Source organism: Natator depressus, chromosome 1 (genome assembly GCF_965152275.1).
Source record: "Natator depressus isolate rNatDep1 chromosome 1, rNatDep2.hap1, whole genome shotgun sequence".
Taxonomy (NCBI): domain Eukaryota; kingdom Metazoa; phylum Chordata; order Testudines; family Cheloniidae; genus Natator; species Natator depressus.
Genome location: NC_134234.1, coordinates 162,491,281 through 162,506,104, shown reverse-complemented (window position 1 = coordinate 162,506,104; position 14,824 = coordinate 162,491,281). Strand labels below are relative to the sequence as shown.

Sequence of the window (14,824 nt, the reverse complement as noted above, 5' to 3'; positions counted from 1 at the left end):
CCCTCTCCCATGCCCCAACCCCCAGCCCGGAGCCCCCTCCCACACCCAAACTCTTGCTGCTGCTGCTGCGGGAGAGGAGCGCGGTGGTCTGAGACTGCCCCAGCAGTGGCCGATGCAGCTTGTCCAGGGGCTGCCTGAGCTGCTCAGGCGGCTCCTGGCTAGCTGCACCGGCCACTGCAGAAGTCCTGGAGGTCCCGGAAAGTCACAGCATCCACGACCTCTCTGACAAACTCACAGCCTTAGTGATAGCACATTCGACCAGATCATAAGCAACATCCGAAGCGTTACTTTAGAACATGCCAGTATCTGAGATATGTAGGGCCGCTATGTGGGCTTCAGTACACATGTTTTTTCGAAACATTACTCTTTAATCCATGCCGTCAGAGCTGGTGTGGCACTTGGTACTACAGTAATATCTTCAGTTCTAGACTTCGTGCCAAAGCTCCCTTTTCCCACTGGAGATACTGCTTGGAAGTCACCTGAAGTGGAGAACCCATAGGGAGACTGCTTGAAGAAGAGGTTACTCACTTTGTGCAGTAACTGCGGCTCTTTGAGATGTGTCCCCCTATTGGTGCTCCACTACCCGCCCTCTTCCTCCTCTGCTTCAGACTGTTCCATATGGGACATTCGGGTGCAGAAGGAACTGAGGGTGGTTTGCCCATGCAGCCCCATATAGCCTCAGTGTATGGCACGAGGAGACATAAGGCATGTGTGTGGGCCAAATGGACCACTGCTAATGGAAATCTCTGATCAAGGGCTCAAGAGGTGCATGCGCACCAGAAGTGTAGCACCCCTAGGGGCACACATCTCAGAGAACATTAGTTAATGCACAACGTGAGTAAAGTCTTCTTCAGCCTCCTGTTTATAAGACTACTTGTTCTTCTCTTTTAATTTGAGGTACAAACCTTGCAGCACTTATCGCATATGCAAAAGAACCAGCTAGCTGTGCACAGATAGCTCTTGTCATCTCTAACAAGTCTGGAGACGTGGAAGAATTGAGAAATGCAGCCCGGGCTGGGATTCCCACCAGGGTAAGGACATCCATTTCCTTTCAATCACCAGAGAAACAGCTACTGCTTTTACAAATCTGGAACAAGTTTTCTATAATAATTCTTGCCCCACATTTATTTAAACTTTTTTATGTTAAGTTGTTAGCCAAGTATAAAACAATGACATCAGATAACTAAGATCAAATCCAAAATCATGTAGGACCTGATCCAATGCTCATTGAAATCCGTGGAAATCTTTCCATTAACGTCAATGGGCATTAAGACCCCAATTCAGTAAAGGATTGAAGTGTGTGCATTGAAATCAGTGGGACTTCAGATGTGTGCTTCCTTTGCTGAGACCCATGCAGCTTACACCTTTAACTGCAAAGAGGAAGAAGAAATCAATAAAATGTCTTTTTTTTTGACCGCATGTGCACACTTTCCCTTCCAATGCTGCATTTATCCATCCGCTTCTTGAGTATGTAGTGAATATCGGCATAAGAAGACCTATCTCTCACACCATCCCCAACTACTTTCAATAGCAAAGTGAGTCTGATTCTGTTACTATTATTCAGATTAAGTAGAACCTCACTGCCCAAGGAGTCCCATTGAGTTCAATTGCATACCATAGGCATACAATAGAAAAAGAATTACACACATTGAGAACAGTGATACCATCTAGAGACTTCTGTCTTAAAACATAGTGAGCCAAAAACATGTTCTTTAATGATATTTAAGATCCTGAACCATTCTCTGTTCATAGGGCTGTGGTCAGACAGTAATGAAGGACATAGTAGCATTTAGTGGTTCTCCCATGCATCTGAAAGTTTGAGCTAGCTCCCCCAAACTGTTAAACTGGAGGCTCATTAAATTTTCTCCAGCAGTATATAGGCTCATATCTGAAAACGTGTGTTAAGGGCCTTCAAAAGGTTTTACTGGGGAAGAGGAACACTGCTCCATCACCTATATTGTTGAAAGTCGTCTTGAATCGAATTGAAACACTTCCCTTGGGTATCTGGGTTTTGGTCTGGAGTAGGGAAGAACAAAAACTTTGCTCATCTTACACACAATGTCTGATCAGTCCAGTGTCTTTTAAAATAAACTCCCTGTTGCACAAGTCAATGACTGTAAAAATTATGGTGCTGCTTTTGGTGAAACCATATTGTGTTAAAGTAAATCCATTCACTTTATATGCATTCTTTATGTGCATCTGGATTCAGGATAGGAGTAAGAACTTTGTCAATCATATCTTCTCACATGAAAAAATCACTAGAAAACACCCTTTTAAGGAATACTGCTGCACTGGCTGGCAGATGAACTTCAATGATGCTATAGGTCAGAGATTGGCAACCTTTGGCATGCGACCCGCTAGGGTAAGCCCCCTGGCGGGCCAGGCCAGTTTGTTTATCTGCCGTGTCCACAGGTTCAGCTGATCGCAGCTCCCACTGGCTGCGGTTCGCCGCTCCAGGCCAGTGCGGGCTGCGGGAAGCGGCAGCCCGCCCCGCAGCCCCCTGGCGGGCCACGGGCCAAAGGTTGCAGATCCCTGCTATAGGTCTTTCCCATTTCTGCTTCCTATGATTCTGTGAATTGCAAACACAGATTGATAGTACACATGAGCACTAGCAAGGCTATAATAACTTATTTTAAAATACTGGTATATTTTGGCATGAGCCTATTTTGATTTTCCTTTGTTCTCAAAGTAGTTACCCTCATTCTTACACACTGAGTTACTTTTAGTGTTTTGGATTTGGTTGTTTTAATATTTTAGGTAGTTGACCATAAGTTGTATGGAAGCCGCTCTGAATTTGACTGCACAATTGACAGAGTCCTTGAAGAATTCTCTGTTGAACTGATCTGTCTCGCAGGATTTATGAGAATTTTATCCAGTGCTTTTATCAGAAAGTGGAATGGTAAGAAACCAGAATAAACAATTGTTAGCAATAGCTGTAAAAGAGGCATGAAAAATATCAATGCTTGGGGCCCATTCAGGAGCCTTGGGGCCTATCCAGTATCGCACACCATTACCACTACAGGGGAAGATTCTAACGCCTTTTGTCATATTGAGTAGCACCGTCTTCTGTATACAGTTGCATTTAAATCAGTGGGGAGTATTTTATGCTTTCATTCATGTAATTCATTCACTCAAATCAATGGGACTATGCAAAGGGTAAGATACTACCCAAAGAGCTAAATTGTGCCCTGGGTATTGGGGTGGCAGGAGGGCAAAGAGGTATCCTGCATCATTGTAGCAGCAAAGGAAGGAAAGCAGGGTCCCTAGAGTCACTAAACTCCTCCAACCCCATGCAGGTGGGGGAAAAGAACTGGGGAGCAGGTGGAGGATTGGTTCTGTTCACTGCAATGCACCTGGTGGCATAGCTGTGCCAGTGTGTCAGGGAGCACATGCTGTGCTGGGTATAGACCTGGGGCAGTTACTCCTTGCCAAGAATAGCAGAGGAACTGGGAGTGAGACTGAATTCTCAAGTCCCTCCTGAGCTGCTTTATGAGCAGCACAACAGTGCACTGCCCCTTACTCTGGGCTTGAGGTAAAACCACGATGGAGCCTAGAGTGAATAAGGCTATTAGAATCTGACCCACAGGGTATATCTACACTGCAACAAAAGACTTGTGGCACAGCCGTGGCTGGCCTAGGTCATCTGACTCAGACTGTGGGGCAAAAAATAGCATTGTAGATGTTTGGGCTTGGGCTGGAGGCCAGGCTCTGAGACCCTCCTCCTCGGGGGTTTTTGGAGTCTGGGCTCCAGCCTGAGCCTGAAAGTCTACACTGCTATTTTTAGGCCCACGATCCTGAATCAATTGATCCAGGCTCTGAGACTTAGTTCCATGGGGTTCTTACTGCAGTGGAGACGTACCCACAGAAGCAAAGTTTCCAGTCACAGATGCCTCCGCCCAGCGGGGGCTGGGAATGCACACTCTCGAGCCGTGGAACCCTTTGTCCTGTTAACAATGGCCCAATTCCTGAGGCCTCAGTGAGAGTTTACTCACTTTTTATTCAGATCTTACTCAGACAACCAACTCCCCCTGTCCCCACAGGGAGTGATCTGTGTCACACTTTCCCATCTCTGTCTGCACTGGTACAATAGCAACCTGCAGAGGGGGGGTCTCTCTTTCCCAGCTGCCCTTATGCACAGAGTTGTGAGCTGGGTATGCAGCTTAGGGGGTAGAGGGAACCTTATGACCCGTTCCTCCTATCTGTAGCCATGGAGGACAAGTGACTGTCTTGCCTTTATCTGAAACCTCATTTTGCTTGGCTTGCAGCAGCTGCTGTACTTCATTATCCTTGTCCCTGGAAATGTAATATTTCCTAAACTTTTCCCTCAGATCTGGCCCTTCTTAGCCCCACCATCTATGCTTTTGCATTTTAATCCTCGTGCACCCTTAGTAAGTTCTGATTGCTGTTTGGAGCATTCCAGATTGTTGAATGACACCTGGTGCTATGAGCTCTTGCCGACAAATATTTTATTACTTGACTATCATCTATGATTTTTATTTTAAAATAACTTCAGCTTAATTTTTTTTAAATGATTTTTAGGAAAAATTTTGAACATTTGTCCATCACTATTACCTTCAGTCAAAGGGGGAAATGCCCATAAGCAGGTGCTACAAGCAGGAGTCAAAGTCACTGGCTGTACAGTACATTTTGTACTTGTAAGTATTCTCCTGCCTCTAAGAATTATTCTAACTCTAGGCAAATGATTATTGTATCACAATAACAAATGCATAAATGTTGTCCAGATAACATGAGTGTAATGAACTTGGACCGGGAAATACTGGAATTATTACCAATAAAATAGGAAGAGTTAGAAGTTAAATTTCTGTAGGAATATTAGCTTATGAATAGGAATGTGCAAAAACGGGCCCCAGTCCATTAAAGACCCAATGCATGTGAATAATCCCACTGTTGCCCTTCCCAAGTGATCCATCCCTTTCAATTGCCTTATTTCTATTGCCCTGTTCTCATTCCCTCCCTCACCCTTCTTCCCTTCACAATAAAGGCTTGTCCCAGTCTTTTCTATCCTGAAAAACTGTCCATCAGCTATCTTTTTGCACCTCCAACTTAACCCCCCCCATTTCTCCCTTTTATCCCCACTCATTGAATATGTGGTCTGCAACTGATGCATTGAATCCTTCTCTTCCATCCCTTCAGTCTCCCTTCTGCCATCTTCACACTACTGAAAATGTTCTCACTAAGGTGCCCTAGTGACCTCTTCTTGGTCAAATCTCAAGGCCTCTACACCATCCACATCCTCCACATAGACCTTTCTGCTACTTTGGATGCTGTCAGCCATCTTCTCCTAAAAGATTTATAAATATCTCCCACTTAGGAGGAAGCTAATACAGGAGCAATAATTCTCCAGGAACCTGTCTCTGTGAACACAGATGATACCGAGGAGACTTTGTTGGAAAGGGTGAAAGAAGCAGAGTGCCGAGCCTTTCCTGTTGCCTTGCAGCTGGTGGCCAGTGGAGTGGTGCGACTAGGAGCAGATGGTAAAACCTGCTGGAAACAAGGAACCCATAGCTTGACTCATTATGAAAAGCAAGATTGCATTTCCTCCAGTACTACGCTGTAGCCACAACAGTACAATAAGAAAAGGAGTGCTTGTGGCACCTTAGAGACTAACCAAGGTGCCACAAGTACTCCTTTTCTTTTTGCGAATACAGACTAACACGGCTGCTACTCTGAAACAGTACAATAGGCTTCATTCAAATGAATGAACGTTCTACTCATTGCTCACTGGTTTTTCTCTGTCTGTTGTTTCTTCTGTCCTGATTTCAGGCAGACCAGTTTCATATCTTTCATTCACAACCGGGATATATCTTCCCCAATCTAAAGTTTGTTACAGTTCCTTTGTTAAATCAGTGTTGGAATCTAAATTACCACCTCACATGTTGGGTTCCTGCATGTTCAGCTGTTTGTTAAAGGTGTGCGTGTGTATGTGTGTATATATATGTGTATATATACATAAAGCAAAGAATTTAAGGTGTGAAAATAACAATGGTTTATAAGGGAAATCTAGATGAATTCTGTTAAATACCAGTTTTGTCAGCATCTCCTTTTGATTGTTAATCTGATTCCAGAAAACCATAAGCTTCACAAATCAGCCCTATATGAATTGGGGCAAACTACCGCTAAGCATTCTACCCCCAAACGCGGATCCAGTCAGATCATAATTCGGTCCCTATTTGACAGGTGAGGGAGATGGAAAAAAATTAGGCAACTTCTTAGGGGAAAAGTGCTAATTTTGTAGAAGGAGGTTGGTGCCTCTGTGAGTATTCTTCCCCTTCCATCGCCATAGTTGGAGGCTCCTGGGTGTGTGTCTGTCTTCTCCCTGGTGGGTCTGTAGCTCTATGTGATGGGGAGTGAGCCTGGTTGTTATGGCAGAGAAGGAGAAAAGAAGTGTTAGTTTGATCAGTGATCCACTCCATCTGCCTGTGATGTCAGAGCCAAAAATTAGCACAACTAGGTTTAGACATTAGTCATGTTTCTAGAATTAGGATCCAAGCTAGTGGTACTAGCAGTTCCTGGGACCCTGCTCTAAAATAGGTAGAAATGCAGCCAAAAAGTTGGAAGTGCCCAATTTTATGGAAAACCTTGAATTGTGTTTTCTGCAAAATTACCTAAGGCCCTCATTAAAGGTGGAGTGAGCTGACAAGCAGCAGATCCAAAAGCCAGCTGTAACAAGGGTAACTGACTTTGAGGGAAGGTTTTACAAAATGGATTACATTTTTATCAAGCAACCTTTATCTTGTTTAAGTTCTCAGGGAGAAGCTATTTTCCCTGATCTTTCCTTATCATGTAGGAGCATGTTTTGAAGGTATGTCAAAGCACAATCCAATTTCTTGAGTGGGAAGGGCAGTTTCCAAAGATTTTAAAACTTTACACAGGAGATTACCAGTATATATTGAAGAATCTTTTTGGATCTTGTTAAGGATAGTGAGAAGGACCAGAAATACACATTTTCCAGGTTTCTGATAGCAAGGAGAAAGAGGATGATTTCTCCTTTGAGTGACTTTGTGCACATACATTCCAATGTAAGGGCTTGTCTTCACTGCTGGGGTAAAACAATGTAAGTTATGCTACTCCAGCTACGTCCATGGGAGACGCTCTCCTGTTGACTTACCTTAATCTTCTTAGGGAGCTGGAGTACTGGGGTTGACTGGAGAGCACTCTTCACTGCACCCACTAAATTGACCCTGCTGCATTGATTGCAGCAGTGTCATCTCCCTGTAGTGAAGACCAGCCCTAAGTGTGTGCATGCCCAATGTACTTGAGACAGACTTTTGCCACCCATTCCAGCAGACAGTGCACATGTCCCCCACTATTCTCCTTCCCTGAGCTGAGGGTATAAAGGACTTGATAGCCACCCCTCTCGGTTCCTTCTTACCACTCATGGTGGGAGTCAGAGCTCCCTGTCGCCCCTGAGATTGTTAGCCAGCCCTTTAGAGCATTCTTGTATTATATATATTTAGTGTTAGTAAATACCAGATCAATTAACTGGGCAAAGATCCCCGATTTCAAATAACATGCCATGTGCGTGGCCATGATCCCGGCTAGTGACAGATATAAAAGTTGCCTTATCTGCTTAGGCAACAAATGTGAGGCACAAATGGCTTCTTTGTACCTCCTTCCCAACCAGAACAAAGAAACAAAGGGATTTCTGCCTTAAAGTAAGTCTTCTGCTAAAGGCGATGCATCCCTCATCAGAGCCCAACCCTGACCCTGAGAGGACAGAAGGTTGGTCTGTGAGGAGTGCCCCATTGGCAGCCTCTGCTTCCAAGCCAAAATCTGGCGAGAAATGTTACTCGTCATGTTCTGTGGCCTCCTCAATCTTTTCCAAATCCTCCTCCTCATCCTCAGAGACTGACAAACCATCAAAGTCTCATTCTTCGTCTCACAGAAAGTCTCTGAAATTTGAGGTCTGGTCATAAGCACCAACACTCCCCAGCATCATTGATGGCCCTGCTTGTGCCAGAGTCAAAGACCAATGCCTCCTGCCTACCAGAGAGATCTTTGAGGCCAGTGCTGTTGGGTCTGGCACCACCAGCGTTAGCCGCTTAGCACTCACCTCTGATATTGGTGGTGTCGATGCTGCAGGCATTCTTCAACTATCTTTTGGTCTCTTTCTCCCCTGGACTTTCTCGTTACATGAGCTGACGCCAACCTTAATGCCTTCAGCTTCATCGGTACTGCCAGCACCAGCAACTTCACTTACCACCATGGTTGCGGCAGTTCAATCTACTTTGTCTATGGGTGCTGCACTGTCAACACTGACTCGCCTGTCCTGCATTCTGACTGCCTTGTCCACCAGCACCACTGGATACATCTTCGAGTGCACTACCTTTGGGACAACACCGTATGTTGCTGGTGCTGAGATCTTCCACCGACGCCTATGGGGATCGCTCCACCATTTACTGAAGAGTTTTGTGTTTCCTCCTCTTCAGACTCAACCATGAGAGACCCATACCTCAGGTCTTCATACAGACAACATTGTAGAGAGACTCAAATTAGAGCAAGAACATTAGTATAAAGATGTCCCAGTATGGTGCCATCCACCGTGGGCAGTACAAAGACTGGACAGTCCTCCTTGGCCTCCTTGGTCATTTTCAAGACTATCTAGGTTCCTATTGGCCACTCAATCAAAAGAGAGTCCCCTCCTCATGTACCTAATAGTGCCTAGAGACAATCCTCTTCCAAACACACAACCACCGTGTCTACTGAAGCCAACAGACCCAGAAGAAACTAATGATATTCCTGCCCTCCACCGCCCCAGTATTTCTTCCTTTTCTCCAGAGTCGACATCACCTATTCTTGGAGGACTTTAAAGTTTTTCAGGACCTCATTAGGAGCCTGGCCACATCTCTGGGGCTACAGGCAGCACTCATGCAAGACAATCTGCACAAACTATTGGATGTCTCTCAAATTCCCACTCCATAAAGCATTGCCCTTTCCACAAATGAAGGCTTGTTGGATCCCCCAAAGACCCTCTGGCAGACACCAGCCTCTATACCTCTCACTGTCAAATGGGTGGACAGATACTCTAATTTTGGCTAGGGGACTATTTCTTTACAGAGTGGCAAACAAGCATCTGACACAGCCTCACCCTAAGGCTACCCCCCAAAAAATAAGGAATATGAGACTGGACCTCTGAGCCTTCAAATTAGGGTGTCAAATTAGGCATTGTTGTCCAAATATACCTTATTAACAGGTCAACAATTTCAAAATTTTTGGACAAACTGTCTCAGGAATACAGGGATCAGTTTTTGGTCATGGTATCAGAAGGTTATCTCACTGCTTGCATGTCCCTCCAAGGAGCGATTGACACGTCAGTGTATCATGTTCAGTGGCTATGTAACCCTTCTGCCAGGTGGAGCCAGCCGCAACCAGGGCTGGGTTCAGTATCTAGGGATTCCTTTCCATTGATACAACACAGAACCGGCTCGAGCCCCCACCCAGTAACCTGGGAAAATTACAAACCACCCCTGTGCGCCTCTGAGAGGCAATATTTCCCACTCCCAAGCACAGAGTCTGAGTGTAGTAAATAAACTTCTAATAAAAGGAGGGAAGTAACTGGGTGTTAATTTGGGAAAACACTGCAAACAAAGTTCATAAACATAAACCATGAATAAAAGACCCAACCCCAAGTAAGTTGGGCAGTGTCCTTTTCCCCTCAGGTTCTTAAGTCCAACAACCCAAAAGTCCCTTTCATGTGCCCAACCCTTCTCTGCACTCCACTCACAGTTTTTGTCCTTGGTCAGTGCAGACCCAGAGGTGCATCTGCAGAGTTCACCTCCCCCCTGGATGGGGTAAAGAGGTACCTTACTCGCTCCACTGCTTGGGTACTCACTCGCTGCCCGCCACCCTGCTGGCCGCGCCTGCTCACTGCTCTCACCGTGCCTCTCCATCAGCTGCCCTGCTCGCCGCCTGCTCTCGCCATGCCATCAGCTGCCCTGCTGGCTGCTTGTTGCAGCTCTCCACTGCTGCCCACCATGCCTCTCCACCAGCCGCCATGCTGGTCATTCATCACGCCTCTCCACAGCACCAGCCACTTGTTCACCAGCTGACTGTCAGTCACCTTCTGCTGCCACCAGCCTCTTTGCTGTGACATCTGCACATCAGCTCTTTGCAGGCCAGGCAGAAACACTGCCCCATCTCAAGTGATTTCAGCTCTCAGTGATTTTTAGCTCTTAGCAGGCAGAAGCATATTCCTACCACAACTGATTTCAGCTCTGATTGGGCATTTAACATAACAAAGAGGCTCGTTATTAAGCCTATTCAGCTCTAGCTCTATTCTTTGAACAGTGGGGAGGAACAGCTTAAATCAGTCTAGGGAGGGCCCTTGATAAGGGTGTGCAGCCTGCTGGCTGGGGATTCGTGTCTCCACCCCTCTTACTTTCACAGGGCTCTGGCATTCCACCCCCTGGCTTAACGATGTCCTTTCAGCTGAAGGTGACACCCCTCCCTCCCCAATATGGGACAGATTAAGCATAGTCCTGCTTCCCTGTATTCCCACAGTAATTACAACATTTTGGTAACAGCATTTCACTACCCCTGCATTCAGTACTAATATGATTTGTACCCAACACCAGCCAAAATTGGTTACTTTGACACGGCTCTATGTGCTGAATATCTAAGCTGAGCAGGAGCAAACTGTATTTACATAAACACACTCAAGTCTCTCCCCCTCCCAGCTAGCTGTCAGGGAAGCATTCATTCAGACCTGGCTTACATCTACATTCATTTCAAATGAAACACTCTTCTTGATGGCAGGCCTCTGGCACCCGCAAAGAGTTGCAAAATAAAATCACTTTAGATAAGCTATTACCAGCAGGAGAGTGGGGTGGGGGGAGAGAAAACCTTTTGTAGTGGTAAACACTCATTTTTTCATGCTTTGTGTGTATAAAAAGATCTTCTACACTTTCCACAGTATGCATCTGATGAAGTGAGCTGTAGCTCACGAAAGCTTATGCTCAAATAAATTGGTTAGTCTCTAAGGTGCCACAAGTACTCCTTTTCTTTTTGCGAATACAGACTAACACGGCTGTTAGTCTGAAACCTGAAAATAAAATACAAGATCTACCATTTGAAGATGCTAAACTGTTTTCCCAGAAGACCTATGATATGGATGCAGATGTTGAAAGACTCTTGTGTGACCCTTCATTTGCTGGGTGGAAGCAGTTTAAGTCCCAAACGCAGTACAGACCCTACTATCAGCAGAGACTTCAGGATGTGTCTAAAAGAAGGTCCCTGGATTGGTGGTTAGAACCTTTCCTACCAGAACCAACTGTGACATTGGCAACACATGTCCACCAAGCACTGTGGGGGAGGGTCATTTGGGTCAATTTCAGGCTCAAGTACTTTAGACACCTTAGGAAATTTCATTACAAATAAATGTGATGGAATTTCAGACTATTCACCAGACCTGCAAAATGTTCATTTCCACCATCAGAGGCTAGGTGGTTCAGGTTCTCACACTACACTGCTAGGTTTTTAATCTGAGAAAGCAGGGAGGTGCAAGGTTGTCTCACTTTATGCCAAGAAGCAATCCACTTGTGGTAATTTAGTATAAAGGACAATATCTCACTAACGGCCTTTCAAGAGTGAGGAGCACTATTCCATATTGCCTCGACTGGAACTTCATAGGCCACCATGAGTGATCAATAAAGAGGGTCATTCTGCAGCAGGTCTTCCATCAGTGGGGATACCTGGTAATAGATCTCTTTGCAACCAGTGCAAGAGGTTCTTTTCCAGAGTAGGTAACAGCCTGGATTTTGTGACCAGGTGCCTTTCTTCTTCCCTAGTCAAGCTATCTGCTATACACATGTAGGTGTTCCCTCTGATTCTGAGGGGGATCAGGAGGCTAAAAAGAGACAAGGCAACTTTAATCCTCATAACCCCTGCCTGGCCAAGGCAGTACTGATACACCAATCTACATCAACACTCAATTCATCCACCCACACCTCTGCCTTTGGTCCAGGATATCTTGTCTCAAAACCAAGGGAATCATTGCACTGCAGCCTACAGTCCTTTCATTTTTACAGCCACGGTACTGCCTAGTGTATAGCAGAAACAGTTCCATCAGAGCCACATATGTAGCAAAATGGAAAAGGTTTTTATCTGGGTGGAATCTTGTCAGTTATCACCAGATTGTACAGAAATTAGATTTATATTGGACTACTTATTACATCTGAAATTCTCTGGTCTCCATCAGTTTAGTGGGAATCCATTTAGCAGCCATTTCTGCAGGACACCCACTAGTGGAGGGGTTTTCCATCTTTTCACATAGATTGGTTTCTAGATTGATTTATTTACTTAAATTCTTATCCGTATGTTTCTCTACGTCTGATCCAGTATCTTTATGGGACCTGAATTTGGTATTATCTTTTTCGATGGGTTCCACCTTTTTGAGCCCTTGGCAACAACATCCCTGCCACTGCCATCAATGAAAACGGTCTTTCATTTTGGTAGCAATTATTCCTGCAAAGAGGGTGTCAAAGCCCTGGGCACTTATAGTGGGCCCTGTTTTCAAAGTATTTTACAAAAACAAAGCCTTGCTTTGGCCATACCTTAAGATTTTGCCTAAGGTGGTCTCTGCATTCCACCTCAACTTGATCATTCATCTTCCAGTGTTCTTTCCAAAATCTCATTCTACTAAGGTTAAAGAAAAGCTTAATTCCTTGGACGTTCGGAGAGCTCTGGCACTTTACCTGGACTGCAAAGTCTTTCGGATCCTGTCTTTAGACTCTTTGTAGCCTATGCTGAGAGGATGAAAGGGTTACCTGTTACAGTCAAGCAAATTTCACATTGGATTTCTGACTGCATCAAGCTTTGCTACAATCTTGTGAAGGTCCCTCCTCTACTGAGGATTAACAGTGCACTCCGCTATGGCTCATTCCACTTGGCTAGCCTTTTTGGAGCAACATTCTTGTGGCTGTCACTTACAAAGCAGCAATGTGGTCATTGCTGTATATACTTTCTCCAGACACTGTGCCATTACTTAGCCAGAGTTGGCATTGTCTCAAAAAGCCTATCTCCAAGTACAGTAGTCTGAAGTTCTACAATCTGTAAGGAAAGTGCTGGTGAATCACTTATGGTGGAATGAGCATGTGCACAGCTACTCAAAGGAGGAAAAAATGGTAATTTACCTGTACAATGATTTGTACCTATTCTTCTAGATGTTTGGTCAAATATACATTCTATAACCCTCTCACCTTCCCTGCTACTTCAGGAATTGTAGGTGTGCCTAGTGCACTCCTCTGTCTACAGTGGACTGTATTTGTGCACAACACATCTTGAAGAACATCAGTCACTGTACAGGTAAGTAACCATTTTAGTGACACAGGAGTCACCAGACTTGATTTGCAATGGAAGCTGAATCTCCATTTTCACAATGTCGAGCCAGTGACAGGCTTGGCAGTGCGGGCTTCTTCCTTTAATTAAACACTTTGCCCAAGTAGGCAGCTTATTTTAACTCTGTCAGAGTAATGGGCCATGTTCAAGTAAAATAAATCAGTGGGGAGGCAAGTCAGCCAAGAAATTGTTGGAAAAGTTGGAAAAAGAAACAGCCAGAATTGAGCCTTCTGATGAAGGAGCCATTGATTGATTAGATCAGATCAGATCATGGACATTAATATCCCCTAGGGTTCAATGAATAAACACTGTTTTGGAATTGAGTTTCATGTCCTGTACTTTTGGGGGCATATCGTAGGTCAGGCTCTTGGCTCTAGTGAGATATTCCAAAGCCTATGGCAAACTCCGTTATAATTTACATTATGGGGGGGGGGTATTTCATTTAGGTTTTGTATTTATGCTTGTACTGTGGTGAATGTGCTTTGGTAGCGGGGGAAGGTTAAGAAAACTATTCCCTACTGTTACCTATTGTCTACCTTTTAATATATAAGACATTTATGATTTCGGTATAGCAAATGATGGAGTTTTACTGTTATGATTACAACAGTGAACTTCTGTTTTCATGTTATCCCTTTCCTTTCTCCCAGCTTATGCTTAAGGCAGCTGGCAAATGCTTTTGATAGACACAGGATAAACATACATGATTATTGCTTCTGCTCTCTTATGGTACTTATAGTGAGATTGTACTGTATATTGTTTTGAATTGTATAATCTTGTTTAAACATATTCAAATCTAACAGTTATAACTAGAGCCTTACTCTTCTTATTTATGTATCTCCGATACTTCTCTGTCCCCCCTTGCCATAGTATCCAAGCAACTCACAGTCTTTAACTTATTTTTCTTCATAACACCCCTGAAAGGTAGAATGCCCACTTTGTACAGATTGAGAACTGAGGCACTCATTGCCAGACTTTTAAAGGTATTTAAACACCTAATTCCCATTGAAAGGCCGTCTGCTTCTTTAGGCACCTAAATACCTTTGTAAATCTAGTCTCAAGTGACTTGCCCAAGATCAAAAAGGACTAGGGTGACCAGATAGCAAGTGTAAAAAACCGTGATGGGGGTGGGGGGTAATAGGTGCCTATATAAGAAAAAGCCCCCAAAATCAGGACATCTGGTCACCCTAAAAAGGCAGAATAGGGAACTGGACCCTCTGAGGCCTATAGATTGCAAGTGTAGCATGGGTGAATTTCGCCATTTATTTTCTGCTAATATGTTAGAATAGTCTTAGCATCTACTGTCAAACTGTCTGCACTCTGACAGAATGTGAGCTGCAGGTGAGTCTGCGAGTGGCAACTCCTCCTCTCTCCTTGACTGATCAGCAGTGAGCTGGAAACCCTACTCTACATGTCTCCTGATTGCCACCCCATGGGGCATGCACTAAGGTGTTTTGTTTTTACTGAATTA

General features: G+C 44.6%; 1 protein-coding gene across 2 annotated transcripts in view; it reads left to right on the top strand.

The window, feature by feature from the left end:
• Positions 1-5,578, top strand: part of LOC141983475 (trifunctional purine biosynthetic protein adenosine-3-like) — a 52,353-nt gene extending 46,775 nt beyond the window's left edge. For both annotated transcript variants that reach the window (XM_074946689.1, XM_074946684.1), the window contains 4 exons: positions 898-1,031; positions 2,758-2,899; positions 4,540-4,655; positions 5,333-5,578. In XM_074946689.1, the coding sequence (XP_074802790.1) occupies positions 898-1,031; positions 2,758-2,899; positions 4,540-4,655; positions 5,333-5,578 (638 nt within the window). The remainder of the gene's footprint in view (positions 1-897; positions 1,032-2,757; positions 2,900-4,539; positions 4,656-5,332) is intronic.
• Positions 5,579-14,824: the final 9,246 nt, after the last annotated feature.